This window comes from Branchiostoma lanceolatum, chromosome 18 (assembly GCF_035083965.1).
Source record: "Branchiostoma lanceolatum isolate klBraLanc5 chromosome 18, klBraLanc5.hap2, whole genome shotgun sequence".
Classification (NCBI taxonomy): Eukaryota; Metazoa; Chordata; class Leptocardii; order Amphioxiformes; family Branchiostomatidae; genus Branchiostoma; species Branchiostoma lanceolatum.
Genome location: NC_089739.1, coordinates 79363 through 97049, shown reverse-complemented (window position 1 = coordinate 97049; position 17687 = coordinate 79363). Strand labels below are relative to the sequence as shown.

The following is a 17687-nucleotide window of genomic DNA, read 5'->3' as shown; positions in this document are numbered from 1 at the left end:
TCGCCCCACATTTACTTACACGCTTTTCCCCAACAATAGCCAAACACATCGCCGTGCTGAACAAACCTACAGCCAACAAAACAAACCCAAAGCCTCATCTGTGGCCTACTTTAGCCACTGGTCTGTATCAAACAGGCGTTCAGCACAGCAAACTGGAAAAAAATTAAACTGGCGCATGTTTGAATTCCCCAAAACAGGCGCTCCGAAAACTGCAAACCTGACTTGTTCCTTGCCTCCGTGCATTACATTTTTTTCTTATTGCTGTCCAGCAATAAGAGGAAAAAATGTAATAATGAAAGTGTAACTTGAAAAAGAAAACAGTCGGAAGGATGTGCAACGGAGGCTAACATGTTCCCATCCTAACGCAGCTCCGAAAACTGCAAACCTGACTTGTTCCCATCCAGCGCTGTACCTGCTCACGCGCAGCGGCAGCAGCTAATTCGGCTCGGAGTTCACTTTAATGAGATCTGGCTGATGAAGCATAGAGCCTCTATCCGCACCGTTTCACGGCTAGAGTATCACAACGCCGAAAAGCAGATCCTCATTAAAATAACTTGTAGCGAGGCCTGGGAGCGGAAGTGAAAATCCAGAACGGACGCGTCGCTAAGACGGTTTAGTACTAGAACTACATGTAGTAAAATCCAGAACGGACGTGTCGCTAAGACGGTTTAGTACTAGAACTACATGTAGTAAAATCCAGAACGGACGCGTCGCTAAGACGGTTTAGTACTAGAACTACATGTAGTAAAATCCAGAACGGACGTGTCGCTAAGACGGTTTAGTACTAGAACTACATGTAGTAAAATCCAGAACGGACGTGTCGCTAAGACGGTTTAGTACTAGAACTACATGTAGTAAAATCCAGAACGGGACGTGTCGATAAGAACTAGTAAAATCCAGAACGGACGCGTCGCTAAGACGGTTTAGTACTAGAACTACATGTAGTAAAATCCAGAACGGACGTGTCGCTAAGACGGTTGAGTACTAGAAGTACATGTAGTAAAATCCAGAACGGACGTGTCGCTAAGACGGTTTAGTACTAGAACTACATGTAGTAAAATCCAGAACGGACGCGTCGATAAGAACTAGTAAAATCCAAGACGGACGTTACGCTAAGTCGGTTGATTGCTACTCTCCAAGCAGAGGTTAGGCTCCGACAATTTTTGTACGTCTTTTTGGCGTTTTTATCAGATTTTTTTATCATGTTTTTGTCCGCCAGCCAGTTTGCAAAATATGAAGCCCGATAAAAACGCAAAAAAAGGCGTCCAAAACAAGCCGGAGCCTAACCTCTGCTCGGAGATTAGTTAGTGCTAGAATGAATTTGTTCCGAGGGGAGGGAGACTCTATCGGAACTTCGCGCTGTTATCTTCGCGCGTTGTTTTGCTTCCTTCTAGATCACAAGTGGTTCAACGAGAAAGTAAAGATACGGCGATAGTTCCCGGATCGGGCGGGAAGGGTCGCCCCGAAATCCGCGATATCGATAACAAGAATTGATGCGACAGTTTCTGCGTTACCGTCAGTAGTGATCGTTCCTGTGTAGCGATAGTTTTGGTAAGAAGAATTAAGGACTGTTTCCATAATGGCTACAGAATCGCTGCGATAGTTCTGTGCGTCCCCGCGTCAGACGCTGCCGTCTGTGCTCTGATGGATGAAAAGGCCACCCTGCGAGTTCTGCCGCAGAGAAGACGTCAGCCTGAGTGACAGTTCCCGTGACAGTTCCCGTGCGCCCCTGCCGGCTTTGCGTGATGGATGAAGATTCCTCCCCGCGAGCCTGCCGTACGGAAAGACAACTCACCTGCGCGTACCTGGGGACCGAACCCGCGGCACACCGCCCGCGGCAGGGGGGCTTTGTTCGCCTGTTGGTCTGGGCGGGTTCCTTCTGACCCGTTTTTCCATCCGAAGAGCCGAAAACAAAAGGACGGAACGAGGCTCCTGTCCGGGTATAATAACGGCGGCAATTACCCAAATTACCGCTGATTAAAGTGTTGTCACTCCTGCGCGCCGACCTGGAGCCCATTGTGGGCTGGAGACGCGATGTCTGAGGACTCGGACAGTTTTGCATGGATTAAAATCATTTAAATCAACCCAAACTTCGCATCAGAACTCAACATCTCCACTCGCGCTTTAACACGGGAGAACTTCGCACGACTCAAGCTCATGGCAGCGGCAGCGAGTCTGTTTAAAGAGTTGATCCGAAGTCTATAAATTTGTTTCGCACCAGCACGATAATCCGCTGAAGTGGATTATCCCGCATTATTAACACCAACAAAACTTTACAACCACAGACTTCTCAAGCGGCTTCTCCTGTCCTCCGGAGATGTGATACTGAGAAGTGGGGTTTGGTGAGAAGACCATGTCCGAGATTATTGTAGGAACTGCTGAATCCGGCCTGTCGGCAGGAAAAAGACGCGTCTTGTTGCGGATAATATTCGGCATTAAGGAAGCCTTCCTGGGGGATTTTACAGATGTGATAATGTTGTGTTTGTGAGAGGGGGGGGGGCAGACGAGTGAGTGACAGGGGGCACGGGCTGCTCGCCAGCCGACCAATCAGCGCGCGCGTTAGCTCCGAACTGGCGCCACGCTTTCGGGCTGCACAATGCCCCCGGGTCACGTGACACGGCCGCTCGACAAATATGTCGATGGATATTAATAAATTACGTGGCGCCTTGGACCCCCGTAACAAGCCCTGCGTGCTGGACTAGTCCGTGTCGCCTGTGCTGCCGAGAGGAGAGTACCGCCGCCGTGCCAGACAACTTTGTTCCTCGGAGTTTTACCGGAGTTTTGCCCAGTTTCCCGGCGGAGCCACACGACGATCTCCCCGCCTGTCCGACCCAGCCGTCCGGAGCGAGGCGGAAGCCCGGAGGAACGCGTGTATCTATCTACAGGCATGTTGTTATTGAACCGTACACTTTGCCTACACAACTTTCTTATCTACTATCCACACTATTATCAAAACTAGTGTTTTGGTCGAACCACGCGTAGCTGCCCGCAGGAAGCGCACTTTTTAAACTCCCGTCGACTCGGCACCAACTTGAATTCCTGCCGACTCCAGCCCAACCTTTATGAGTTACGTTTAACTGGCGAAAGACAAACAATATGTAACCGTGAGCACATGCCTTCACTCCGCGCCACTCAGGCTGTTATTGTCTCCCGCTGAGCTCCTGCTTACTCATCTAGAGACGTCTTATTTCGGCTGTCCTCTTCTGTAAGACGTGCAAATGTTCTCTTGAATATCTCGGTTTTCTTGGTTAAGATTTCCGTAAGAAACTCGAGCGTCCCGTCTTGCCCCTGCGCGCACGGGTTGGGTGTACTTTGGTAATCAGTATTGTTATATTGTAGGAACATGCTGGGCCCATTGTTACCATTGTTAGCGGCGCAGCGCGGGTGATTTACACACGAGGGCAGGATAAGGTGGACAAATATGTTTTCTAGTAACATCGTGTCAGACCAACACGGCGGTAGCCCGGCTGCCGAGCCGGCCTGAAGGTCTCCTCGGGCGGACCTGCGCCTCCCCCCGGCCCCACCTGAACCCCTGCCCGGTAAACTCCCCGTAACTCCGCGGCAGGTCTTCCAGATAACATCAGTTCTGCTGGCGACAGGCGTGGTCAGTCTCCGCTGACAGCTCCTCCCGGGAACACGCCTAGCTCTCTAGTCAGAACAACGGACAAAACGTCTTCAGTCTCATCTTAAATCACGCCTAGTTCTCAAGTCAGAACAACGGACAAAACGTCTTCAGTAAATCACGCCTAGTTCTCAAGCCAGAAAAACGGACAAAACGTCTTCAGTCTCATCTTAAATCCGCCACGTCTTCACCAGGAGGTAGAAGACGTATAAGGGCTAGACTCGGACAGGGTGAGAAGTTAACGTCTAGACGTTTTTCTAGAGCCAAACTTTGCGTACAAAACTCCGCATGTCCGCTGCGTTAAGTGTTTTGGATACTGTTGTTGATCAGTCCTCATGTTTGATGTGCTACAACTACCCCTTTATGTTATAACGTGTTGTCCGTAATGGAAATATTTATCAACGCCTTACACATGAGATAACACGCAGTTCAGGTGAAGTAAGAAGACTTGAGCACAAACTTAAGGGTTGCTTGTGGAACGTGTTGTCCGTTGTCTTTACCCTGATGTGTTTCGAACTTTAGAACGTCTCCCGTGTCCTAATACATGTTATATAGATGTGTTCTACATGTCTGTGGAAGCCTGATACTTTATTGTACAAGTGTGCTATAAGTATAAGTGTGTAACTGTTACATGTACAAGTGTTTTACATGTCATATTTAAGTGTGTCATGTATATAAGTGTTGTAACTTATACATGTTTGTAAATTATCGTGATAAAAGTTTTACGTGTACCCTATAAGTATTATATAGATGAGTTGTACCATGAATGTGTGCTATGTTCAAAGTATATCACTGTTGCACCCATAGCAATGTGCTGTATGGATGTAAGAATGTATGTTGATGTATGGATGTATATTTCGCTGTATGCTGGTCGTGTTCTATGCCTACTGTGATCTCTCTCTGCTCCCACGGTCCTCTAGATTCTTCACTATCTCGTTATCTGTGTGCTCTTTGTTGCCTGTGAGTTATCTGCACCTTAACAACTTCAGTATCTTCAGTCCCTGAGACCCTTTACTGGCTGTAGTCCCTGGGAGTCACTCTACTAGTCTCATTCCACTTAGTGTGAGTTTGTGCAGGTTATAGGCACCTAGTGTTGCCCATGTCCTGACGTGTGTTCTCCCCCCCCCCTCCTCTCCTCTGTGTTTTGTATGTGTGTGTGGTACATTGCCTGTAACCTAACATGTTCTGCACCCCCTCCCCCTTATATATCGGTACCGATGGTAGCCCCTAACATGTTCTGTAACCACCCCCATGTCGTGTCCTAAGTTTCTAACGTGTGTTGTTACGTGTGTTATAAGTTTTTCCTAACGTGTGTTCTCTGCCCCCTGTAGGTTCCCGAGCCCCCAGCAGCCCCTCCCTTCCCCTCCCTGTGTGCTATAAGTTTGTGTTGTAGATGTTGAGCCCTAACGTGTGTTGTAACGTGTATTATAAGTTTGTCCTAACGTGTGTTGTAACGTGTATTATAAGTTTGTCCCAGTAGGTTCCCGAGCCCTCAGCAGCCCCTCTCTGACTGTGTGTTATAAGTTTGTGTTGTAGGCTGTTGGGCCCTAACGTGTGTTGTAACGTGTATTATAAGTTTGCCCTAACGTGTGTTGTAACGTGTGTTGTAAGTTTGTCCTAACGTGTGTTCTTTGCCCCCTGTAGGTTCCCGAGCCCTCAGCAGCCCCCCTCCCGCCTCCCCCCGGGGCTGCGGCGTGGATGGCCCAGTGAATGGAACCGCGCGATCCCCTCTGGACCTCAGCGTACCGGGGACCTCACAGCTCGGTCTGCGGCCCGACCCCGTCCGCCCAGCCGACCAGCGTCGACATCAAACCGCTGCGGGGCATGCCCAACGGCGGGCCCGCCTCTCTGCACACCGCCGACCCCAACCAGCTCCTTCCCACGGAGGACGTCGAGAAATTCTTCCGGCACTTGGACCGGCCCGGCGCGGCGAGCTCGCACGGCATCAGCGTGACCATCCACACGAGTCAGCGGGCCCAGGACACCACGGACCCGACCAGCCGCTCGGCGGACTACGGGACGGCCAGCCCGTACAGCAGCTCGGGACTGCACAACTATAACCTGCCGGACTCAGACATGTACCAGAACCACTCCGTGGCGGCCATGCACCACACGGCCGGGTCCCCGCCCACCTACCACGAGTCCCCGGGCGGGTTCCCGCTGCACGCCGAGGGCCGCAGCCCGGTGTACGTGCCCACCACGCGCGTCCACTCCATGCTCTCCGTGCCGTACATCCAGCAGGGCGGCGGCGCCTCGCAGCAGGTCCCCCCGCAGCAGACCAACGGCCACGCCGTCTGGTGCCAGCCCGACACCACCGCCTTCCCCCAGCCTACCTCCTCGGCGCACCCCTCCGTGTCGCCCCGCTTCTCCTTCCCGCCCTCCCCGCCGCTCAACGCCGCGGCCTCCCGGGACTCCTACACGCCGCTGGCGCGCACCAACGGCCTCAGCCCGTACACGGCCTACGTCAGCCCCGACATGGCCAGCTGGAGCACCTTCGACAACGTCGGCTTCCACCCGAGGGCCATCGGCGGGCCCACGCTGGCCAGGCGCTCAAGCTCAGGTAGGCACTTCTGTTACAGTCTGTTATACTTCTGTTATCATACTTCTGTTATCATACTTGTTATTATACTTCTGTTATACATGTACACTTCTATTATACACTTCTGTTATACACTTCTGTTGTACCGTAAGAACTGAGGAGGTATGTAAGAACCTAGGTTTCCTGTAATGTCGCAGGAACTGGGAGGTAAAATCTGTAACAAAAACACGGTTTTCTGAACTGAAGGTTCTACAGACACCATAACAAAACCTCTCCGTAGAATATGAAGGGACCACATAATTTTTCTCCTGGTTTGTTATTGTTGTTATTGTACAGACGCAGAGTTTTCCTGAGCCATTATAACTCCCCATCCCTACCTGTGCATACTCGCCACCTGAGAGCCGCCACAGACGGGTGGACACATTACCTTATCCGCGCTTAGAACGCCTTGTTTATTTGTTTTTGTAACACGCATTAAACGCCCCTTCATTGCCACAGTTGGGGCAGTGTGAGGAGCCGTGTGTAGATGCGGACCCGTCAGGATTCCCGGTTTGAGGTGATCTGTACGCCTTTCCTATACTAGTGTGCTCCTGTAGAAACTGGGCCCAGTTCTACCGTGGTTTTTATAGCCTCCTAACAGCGACTATCGGCACGCGAACGTGTTGGTCACGGGGCGGGTCCGGATAAACTTTCTATTCAGCCCACAAACGAGCGCCTTTTCCCGGCTAATGACTGTGTGGTGTTCCCGGAGCGGAGCCAGCGGGGGTCGCGGTTATACCGGCGGGCGGCGCGATGACACCTCCCCCGGCCGTGTTGACTTTACCCCCGCTGGGTAATCGGTGGCCCCGCTGGGTCCGTATTGTCTGCCGCGCGGGGCGGGCGGCCGCCTGGAGCCGCGAGACATGATAGCGGGGCCGCCGACAGATAAGCGCACTGAGGCCCTAATCTGGCACAGACGATTCTTACAAAACGTGGAGCGATTCATACAACAAGAAACAGTGTAAAAACTTACCGTAATATGTAAGAGACGATTGGTACAAAACGTAGAGCGATTCATAGAACAAAACAGTGTAAAACTTACCGTAATCTGTCACAGACGATTGGTACAAAACGTAGAGCGATTCATAGAACAAAACAGTGTAAAACTTACCGTAATCTGTCACAGACGATTGGTACAAAACGTAGAGCGATTCATACAACAAGAAACAGTGTAAAAACTTACCGTAATATGTAAGAGACGATTGGTACAAAACGTAGAGCGATTCATAGAACAAAACAGTGTAAATCTTACCGTAATCTGTCACAGGCGATTGGTACAAAACGTAGAGCGATTCATACAACAAGAAACACTGTAAAAACTTACCGTAATATGTAAGAGACGATTGGTAAAAAACATAGAGCGATTTATACAACAAGAAACACTGTAAAAACTTACCAGAACACAGTACCCAACCCTAGATAGTATATATATTTACATGTATAGAAGAAGAACTTTATTGCGCGACAATTGTAACGGGTACAATCTATGGCATATATGATAGTAGAGCCGCCAACAGATAAACGGACTGACCCGTAATCAGTCACAGACGATATCTTTTGTAAGAATCGATTCTTACAAAACATAGAGCGATTCAAGTTGATCAATTCTAACAACAAGAAGCAGAGTGAAACCTTAGAATTTCCCAGAACACAGTACCCAACCCAGATACATGATAGCAGAGCCGCTAACATTTAAACCAAATGAACCTGTAATCTCTTACAAACGACTGTTGCAGAACTTAGCGGGATTTAATCTAACAACGACAAATAGTGTTAAAACTTGAAGTCTAAACTAGTCATGACAAGGTAACAAGTTAAACAGACATGATAGCGGAGCCGCCAACAGATGAACCAAAGGGAATCCGTAATCTGCTACAAACGAACGCAACCCGGGATCTGCTACACGGACGCAACCCGGGATCTGGCACTGACGATTGTTACAGAACGCAGAGGGATTAAAAAGAATCTAACAACGGACAATTTGTGTAATAAAAAACTAGCTATGAAAAGTGTACAAGTTGAAAACAGACATAATAGCGGAGCTGCGAAAGATAGACGTACTGGACCCAGAGACTGAACCCGTAATCTACCTCAGACGATTGTTATGGAACGTAGCTGGAGGGATTTCAGATAATTCAACAACGACAAACAGCGTCTAAATTAGATCAAAAGTCTAAATTAGCCACGGGAAGTGGATGGGTTTAAAGCAGACATGCTAGCAAATCCGCAGATAAAGGAACTAAACACATGATATTATAGCTGATTGTTGCAGAAAGAAAACGGGTTTAAAAATGACATTAGCCTCTAAAACATGGCAGACGGTACTGTAGAATTCATCAGAACACCCGACCCAAGTTTATAAGTTTAAAACAGCCGCGGACAGATAAACTGACTGAATCCGTAATCTGCCCCGGACGTTCGTTAATACAGCCCGAAATTACATTCTAAAAACTGCAAGCATCGTACAAACAAGGCAAGTAGAAATCTACTCATGCCACTGGTACATAGATCTAAAGCAGGTTGACTTGATAACGCCAACAGATAAATGGACTCAAATTGCAGCAAACGGCATTCAGAAAGACATATAGACTAAAAGACCTGGCAAATAACATATAAGGAATTTCAAACTGCACACTCAGAGTCAAACAAAACTGAACCAGAGTTGATGATAATACGTTTGAAGCAGAAATGGCAGCACCCACAGATAATAACGACCTGAACTCGGGATCGGTAACAGACAGAAGTTACGGAAATTGAATGCCGATGTTACGGATTATTATGGAAGTTGAAATTATTAATAGGGAGTTGAAATAATATAACAACGACAAACATGCAACTTATCTAATAAAAAAAAAACTACTCATGCCAGATTAATAACTTCCAAACCGACATGATAGCGGAGCTGCCAATAGATAACCGTTATCCGTTACAGCCGATTGCTACATGGAGGATAAAACTGGCACCGTGAAAACTTGTTTATAACGTTACACTTTAGACTTAACGGCAGGTATGTGGCTTTAAAACCTACACAGGTGAGTTTATAAGCTTGGACCCATCTACCTACAGGATAGCTCAAAGCGCAGTCCTGACAGATAAAGTTAACCGTCCTCAGCTGATGGTTTTAGAGGAGACTATTCAACTCAAAACAACGACAACTCAGATTAGAAACATGTTTAACTACAAAACAGACCAAATAAACAATCATTTTAGAACACTTCACAACAAACGAACTGTATAAGGAGAATGCCTCGATAACCAACTTTACTTTTGCCCCATCCCCGTAAAATAAATGTGAATAGAGTAAATAAGATAGAAAGATAACCCAAGTGTGCACACATGTGTGACGTTAGAACCGACATGATCGCAACCAGCGGTCTGTGAACTGGAGCAGCCGATTGTGGCATGTTGGATTTAAACAGTTATAAACTTCACAACTGACTAATAGACTTATCTACATGAGAAAATCACACGACTGGTCGCTGGCGGAGTTTTCGTCGCAGGGAAATTCTGCTGGCGTTCCGCTTGTCTCATGGGCGACAATAGAACAGTTGAAACTCCGACAGACCGCCTGAAACGTTACAACCTTCACAACTAACCACACGGAATAGTTTTGAATCTTAACCGGCAAAATTGGACACAGAATATTTTGCTGTTAAAACTAGAGCTATAAACTAACCGCAAAGAGAGATGATTCCGGATAATCGGACCGAAGCCGACAGTTATCAAACACCCGATTGTTTTACGGGGATTTGTTAACGCTAAAACACGACAGATTGACGGGAAACTTTGTAAGCGAAGCAAATAACCACATCGAGAGTTAAGATAGGAAATCTACTGAAAGGGCCGCACGATTATAACGTTGGAACAGGCGACCGGGAAACCCCGGCGTGAACTTTCACGTTTGACGACACTTTTTGGTCTATAAAAGGGCCAAGATAAGGCAACATTTTGCAGAACTCATTTCTTCTAGGAATCATTTTGAGAATAGTTGGATCAATAATTAATTTGGTCTTCCGGAACTTTTCACCTCTATATTTTCTTACACATTCTTAAATAATTCTAAAATAATATAAGATATCACTAATGATAACAACAAGAGTCTGCGATAAATTTTAACACTATGCCGAGGACCACATAGAGAGATCTGCTGGCATAGAGAGGCTATAATGTTAAAGGCGTTCTCTTAGTCAATCCCGTAATCAATAAGTTTGTCTCATTAACGGCAGAATCGCCACAACCATCAGATAAGACCCGTTCGGACCCAAACATTAACATGCCGACAGAGACAGGCTCGCTCCGTAACACTTTTCGTCACGTTCGGCAAGTTTGTGTCTCCAGGAAAGACAATTTCTCCGTCCTTCTGTATAACTCGCTTCCGTTGACCGTTAACTAAAGTAGGTCTGTTCCTGGGCGACACAGACATGTCGACGGGCTAAAGTCGGCAGGAAACGCGACAATCCCGGCAAACTGCCCGCGCCGTGAGCGGTGAATAACAGTGCAGGAATGGCGGCTGTGCATTATGTGCCGTGTATGTGCGTACATGTATAAACATGTGTGTGCAGTGTTATGTGCGGAGCACACACGCCAGGCTCCACGCTTCCGTCGTACCAAGGACAAGTCAGGAGCCAGCGGAAAGCTCCGCTGGACATGTTTATCATGGCGTTTGTGTAACGTACATGATCTTCATCGTGCGTGTGTGCACGTACAGTGTTGGTGCGCTCTGGTATGATCGTGTGTTCCAGAAGCAAACATGTTTAACGCTTCTGGGTACTCCTGAAAGCGATTCGATGTGTTAAGTCAACTTCATTTTGAGACTTAACGACCCTTACTTGTTCATATAGGAAATGTTACTAGTCTTTATAACTTTTAGAAAGGTACTGGATCCTACGGGATACGGAAGTCCCTACTTCTGTCGTGTCAATACTCAACGTTTCCTGCTATTTCTGACTCCACCAAACGGCGTCCCAGTCGTCACTGAGGTTGGCGCGCACAGTTCACGTACAGTCGTCGGTCGGCGCGCACAGTTCACGTACAGCCGTATGTTAGATGACCAAGTAGGCTTCTAGAAACTCCATACGATCCGACGAGTAAATTCAATTGAGATTAAAGTCATATACACTTGTAACATTTAACGTTCCTTTTTTATACTGCTACATATAGGAAATGTTGCTAGTTTTTAGAACTTTAGAACGGTACGTGGTCCTAGCCGGTACTTCTGCCGTGTTCCCTGCTAAAATGACTCCAACAAACAGCGCCCAGCCGTGCCTCCTGTCGAACCTTACATACAGAACTCCTGTACACTACCGAGATCACAAGGGGCACTTGAAGTTTGGAATCTCTCTAACAAATGTTTAAAAGCCAAAGCCGTTGTAGGGAGTCGGTTGGATTGAGATCATTGAACTCTGCACAATGTTCCTCACATGATGTAACCTCGGCCACTTCAACACTGGAGAGTGGAGAGCCATAGTCCAAATTCCGAACGCAACATTCACATCGCAACAAGCTCACATCGCAACATGTTCACATCGCAACATTCACATCGCAACATGCTCACATCGCAACATGTTCACATCGCAACAAGCTCACATCGCAACATGTTCACATCGCAACATGTTCACATCGCAACATGTTCACATCGCAACATGTTCACATCGCAACATGTTCACATCGCAACATGTTCACATCGCAACAAGCTCACATCGCAACATGTTCACATCGCAACATGTTCACATCGCAACAAGCTCACATCGCAACATGCTCACATCGCAACATGCTCACATCGCAACATGCTCACATCGCAACATGCTCACATCGCAACATGCTCACATCGCAACATGTTCACATCGCAACATGCTCACATCGCAACATGCTCACATCGCAACAAGCTCACATTACTGACTGCGTCGCCTGATAGATATTCCGCCTTCCTGTATTTTAGAAAATTCATTGATACAAGATCTACAGGGGTTGAAATAATTTACTTTATTATAGTTTATACATTGTTGTTCCAAACTCTAAGTGTCTCGTAAGTTCTATAGTAACCAAATTTCTGAAGGCTTCGGGAGTACCGCACGAATTGTGTCGTGGTCGCACAATTGTAGGCCTATAACTACACAAACCCGACAATAATGTATACTTTATGATCAGGCTCAGCGATGTAGAAATGGTAGTGCTTCCGCCGTTTCCTGTTGGAGCCGCTGCAGTTCCGTATGGGCACCGCGGTACAGTATCTGGGTTAGCGGAATCTGGGTACACTGTATATATATCCTTGTATGAAAAAGTAGATTTGAGTATTGAGTTCCGCGAAGCACTAAAACGTGAAATATATTGATGTAGGCAGAATCAATCGACCAAACGTTAGAGACAAAGGCCCTTATCGAGAAGTTTCTACATTCACAAAGAAAGTGGATGTACGTCTATAACTAAGCACACATTAGGGTCGGCTGGGACTTGAGTAATCTCCAAGCAGATCTATAGGTTGCATAAAGACCGTATCAAACTGGCAGAGGAAGTACGTCCTTCTTCCAGTTGGATACGGTCTTTGCAATCCATTGGGTCTGGTTGGAGACTAGGACTTGAGCACAATCTACAGCGCTGCTTATAAACCACACTTTCGCACATTGTCATGGCTGTAAATAAAGCGTAATGGTCCTTTGTTCGGATACAAGATTATCTCTAGTCTAGCTGAATTCTGGCCAACGACAGGAAAGAAAGGTTCGTCACCTACATCCCTGATACTCGGGCGGTCTTCCACTGATGTCTATTGTGGAGTACGAGTAGAATCAACTCTGACGGATTTTGACCCAGAAACCATTTATAAGGACAAAAATTCTTGTATCTTCCCGTTTCCATGGTCAGCCCGAGGGGTCAAAGTTCGAGTCTGTTTCGTTCTTGTACATGAGAAGTTGAGAACAGCTCCGCAGCTGACGTCAGCGCGTTTATTACTGGGTCAGGATGCTGGGAGGGCATGGCCGGACTCGAGCAAAGAACGGCATAAGAACCTGTCAGTGTTGTACCATGCAGTAGGAGGTGAGGCGAAAAGAAGCCGGTCCAGTGAAAATGCTTGTTGAGATGCGCATGTTAGTGTTGTCACCCGTTCTAGGTTAGGCAAAATGTCCAATAAATGTCTTCATTCACTAAAATACTGAGGCCCCAACCTCCAAACGTAGCTTTCGGCCGGCGCGGCTTTCTCCACTCCGCTCGGTCGTGTGTCGCTCTTTCAGATGAGTTTATTTTGATTCACAATTAGCTTAATTAATGTACATTTCAGATATCATTCCTGTAGCTCTTCCCTGTCCCACGTGTCGCCACCGGGCGCCACAGTACCGCGGCTTTGTGTGGCGATGTTGTGACAAGTCCGACACTTGCTACTTTGTTTGCTACACATCGGCTTCTGTGGCAGTGAAAGGTTGAACTGTGACGTCACAGGCTGGATTGTAAGGAAGGAAAATGATATCAACACCGATTTATCTGAGCTTTTTTGTTTGGGAGTTCGAGAAATTAGTACAACACCGCTCATCCTGTCTACTTCAATGAGTTGGTTTCTACCATATATCATGAAATATAAACAAGCTTTCGTTGTTTGGGAAACAATTGTAGGACAAAGGCGAAATTTTCGTGTTCAGTTTTAAGTTCTTGAGTTGTGAGAGTTTACTCCCACATAGCCATAGTTGCGTTCCTAGATCGGCAGGATTTTCCAGTGTTTTGTGTGTGGAGTTGCGGCGTTCTTACGTTGCCATCATGTTCCGGTTGCCAGGGCTCGCCTAGTTCCATGGCCGGGCTGTGCGCGTCTGGTGGATGAAGGAGTCAGAAGAATGACGTGTCGTGTAAGACTGAAAAGCAGCGGAGATGAGTGAGTGAGTTCGAGTGAGTGTCGTGTGTGGAGTATCAAAGATACAGGCTAGGTTCAGAATTATGTAGATGCTCTTTCAGAAGACACCCGTAGTACATGTACTTAACATTGCACCCTCTGTGGGAAACAACTTGTAATAAGAGAACCCCGCGGTGCGCTGAAGGAGTGTGTGTAGGTTACATTTTTGTGCTGTCAACATTTCTGTGTTGGTAAGATTTCTCGCCTGCAGCTGAGTCGTGCATGTGACCCCCCCCCTCCCCCCTCCCTGCCCTCCGATGGATGATGCAGTGCCTGTGAGCCCTCCCTACCCCCGATGAGGCCTGTGACCCCCCTCTCTACCCCCCCCCCGCCCGATGAGGCCTGTGACCCCCCTCCTACCCTCCGATGGATGATGTCTTGCGCCTAACAGGTTTGCCCTATGACCCCCTCACATGTACGGGCAGCCAGCCCGGCCTGGTATGGCATAATTAGAAAGCCGAGACAGCCGGCGAAAGTTTAGACGATATTGTTTATGTAATACTATAACATTGCGACAAAGTGGTGTGATTAACTCGAACAGAAGAAGTCCAATTCCTGCCTAGTGTCAGCGTAAGAACAACAGAGCGGGTCCTGATGTGGCTGGAACGTCCCCGCGGTGTGATTTGGGCAGAATTTACGGGTCCGTCCGACGTGATTATGGGCGGGAGAGCGGGCCCTCCTCAGCGCCTGTCTCGCGCCGCGCGCCCTCAAGGCCCCGCGCTGCAGCTGAACTTGTTACTCGCGCCTGAGACGTCCCAGCTGGCGGGGAGACGCGGGCTGAGATTCCTTCCAAGACAAATGGCCGGGCGGCTCCCCCGGTGCCCCTCCGTCCTGTTTTGGTAGGCAGGCAGGTATTTACTTGGTCTGTCGGCGGAGCGCGAGGAAAACCCGCCCCCACTTCAGCCTAAGTCCGCAGCTAGGCCCAGATCTCCCCTACACCGCTTTGTTTATCATCAGATTAGCCGAATTTATTTTATCAGGTTTAATTATAACAATATTTTAGGTCGCGTGTCAGCTCAAAACAAGCAAGCGTGGAAAGAAGATCCGCCTTTCCCGCGGCGCTTGTCGGCCTTGAGCGGGGCTGAGGCGACGTTTGCGCTGAAAAGGAATCCGAACTTAACCGCTGGGCTGGTTATCTGTGCTGGGGTTATTCGGGCTGAAGTGTACACGGCCTGGCTGTGTCTGAACACGCTAGCGCTTTGCTTTACCATGGGAGCGCTGGTTATTTGATGGAAGTGTTAGTTCTGGTGGTTCTGCACGTTAGCTCTGCCTGCCTGCCTGCGGGTTCGCCTTGGCACGGAGGTGGGGGTAGAAGGACCTTAGAGTGCCAGGAATACCTGCACACACAGCCTAGCGTCTTCACGACGCTCACCCAGCCTCCAAGACGCCCGTCTCAAGACGCCCTCACACGTTGCCGTCCCGGAGACGCCTGCAGCGGCGCGCCGCGGCTGTTGCCCGGGTACGACTGACCACCAGCAGATGTCAGCAGGCGTAAATTGCCGAGGTGGGGACAGTTTTGTGTTGTGTCATTCGATCCGATAATGTTGCCTGGCGGCTATGTGCGGATATTAGCCGGTTGTGCGCGGCAATGTACCGTGCGCGCAGGGCCGGCAGGTGTGACGGGTCCCGGCGGGCCGCCCCCCGCCCTGAGCCGCCGGATTTCCCCTCCTGCCCGCCGCCGGGGCGCGGGATTAGCCCGACTTTCCGTCTTTGCTTGTTCAGCTCAGCTCGGAGAGGGGCACTTCCGGTCACCTGACGTCACCAGGAACGTAACCTGCACACATCTGGGTACATACCTGCGTACGGAGGTTCACCTGCACACACCTGGATATACGCGTACCTGCCTATGACTTGCGCACCTGTCGGCATGTGAGGAGCACATAGGAGAAGAGCCAAAACAGAACTAAAGATTGTAACGACTGCACAACTTGTGTGCAGCCATGGCCTGTCTGACCTGGAGAGAACAAGCGTGCATGCAGACCGCCACTTTGTAGCGTATCAGAACACTTTGGAGCGTATTAAAACATTTTGGAGCGTATCAAAACACTTTGGAGCGTATCAAAACACTTTGGAGCATATCAGAGCTTTGTAGCGTATCAGAACACTTTGTAGAGTATCAGAACACTTTGTAGAGTATCATAATACTTTGTAGCGTATCAGAACACTTTGTAGAGTATCAAAAGACTTTGTAGTGTATCAGAACACCTTCATGGTATATTCCTGTGTACATGTAGAACACCCGGTATATTCCTATATACCTGGGGAACACCGTGATCACCAGTATCAGATTCGGGAAGCTCAATAATTGGTTCATGGCCGGTCCATGAGATAAGGCCTCCCCGGTGGTGGCGATGCTATTTATGGGCAATGACGAAGGACGGGGCTGTCAGGGCCGGGGGGGGGGGGGGTGTCCAGGGGGGGGGGGGGGACCTGTCAGACCCGGGGGTGTGACCGAGTCCAAGTTGCGAGTTTCGATACGAGTTATTTGGTGCCCACTCCGCCCCGGGAAAGTTGTACATAGCAGCCGTGTCCCGTCAGTATGTGTGTGTAGAGACGTGGAGTACCCACGCTCGTACCCAGCGCCGCGAAGAAGCCATAGGTTTAGATCGTGGGCTCAACCAATACACAAAATAAAACTATATGGAATCCACGGCTGTCATTTTGTTTTGTTTTGTGTTTGTCTCAATTACCTTAGCAAATCGTAAGTTGTGTGACTCTTGTGTGCGTCTCTATAAAACGTGTGACTGTACACTAGTTAGCTAGTATTTTCTACAGTTACCGAGGCGAAAACAAGACGAAAGTTTACTATTTCGGGGGTAAAATGTTGCCACAATGGTGATACGTTATATCAAAGGGAACTTTAAAATGTACCTAATTTGGTGGCGCTGCGAGGGTGTTAGATTACCCTTCTAGATTGCCGAGGGGGGAGTTATGTCACGGAAGGGAGTTTGCTACGGTAGCGAGTTTGGCCTTCGATCCACACATACATTCACGTCCCCAGGATACTACCGTCCTCCCAGCATGCTTCGCGCACCAAAAATACGCTCTCTGTCCCAGGGCTGTCTTTGCGAACAAACCGCTATAGTAGCCCTCATGCGGCCAAAAAGTGAATTGCATAAACGACTCGCACTCGCATATTCAGTGGAACAAGTCAATTTATTACGACGCTGTGAAGGAGCGTGTGGAGTACCTACATGTAGAGTTGCGAGTATTTCAACATGCTTTGCCGGCGGAAGGCAGACTTTACGTTTTAGATTGCTCCTCTGTCAGCCATCACAAACAGATATACAACCACCTAAGCTGAGAAATTGAGAGATCTTGGAAGAATGAAACACTCGACCAGTGGTGTCCCGTTCTATACCGATCAGTTTGCGGCTGCGCCAGCCTGTATCATCACTTCGAGAGTATCTGCTAACCACAGCTAGTCCCCCTATCGCACTAATCCCGTGGTAACTATGGGAGATTTCCCGTTTGCCTTGCCGTTATTCCGTGGACGCGGGCGGTAGTTGGAGTGCGATAAGTTATCAGAACAGCGCGAGAATGTTGAATCAATCATCGCACATCCCCTGCAGCGGCCGCCTTGACTCCGGCCGTGACCGACCCGCGGAGTCAAAATA

At 48.6% G+C, this 17687-nt stretch overlaps 1 protein-coding gene across 4 annotated transcripts in view; it reads left to right on the top strand.

Annotated features, from left to right (window-relative positions):
• Positions 1 to 17687, top strand: part of LOC136424438 (transcription factor GATA-4-like) — a 58851-nt gene that overhangs the window by 21648 nt on the left and 19516 nt on the right. For 3 of the 4 annotated variants that reach the window (XM_066413039.1, XM_066413038.1, XM_066413040.1), the window contains one exon: positions 5267 to 6182. In XM_066413039.1, coding sequence (XP_066269136.1) covers positions 5333 to 6182 — 850 coding nt within the window. In that variant the 5' untranslated portion in view covers positions 5267 to 5332. Of the gene's footprint in view, positions 1 to 2609; positions 2886 to 5266; positions 6183 to 17687 lie in introns of those variants that run through there. The other variant, XM_066413037.1, reaches the window with a different exon arrangement.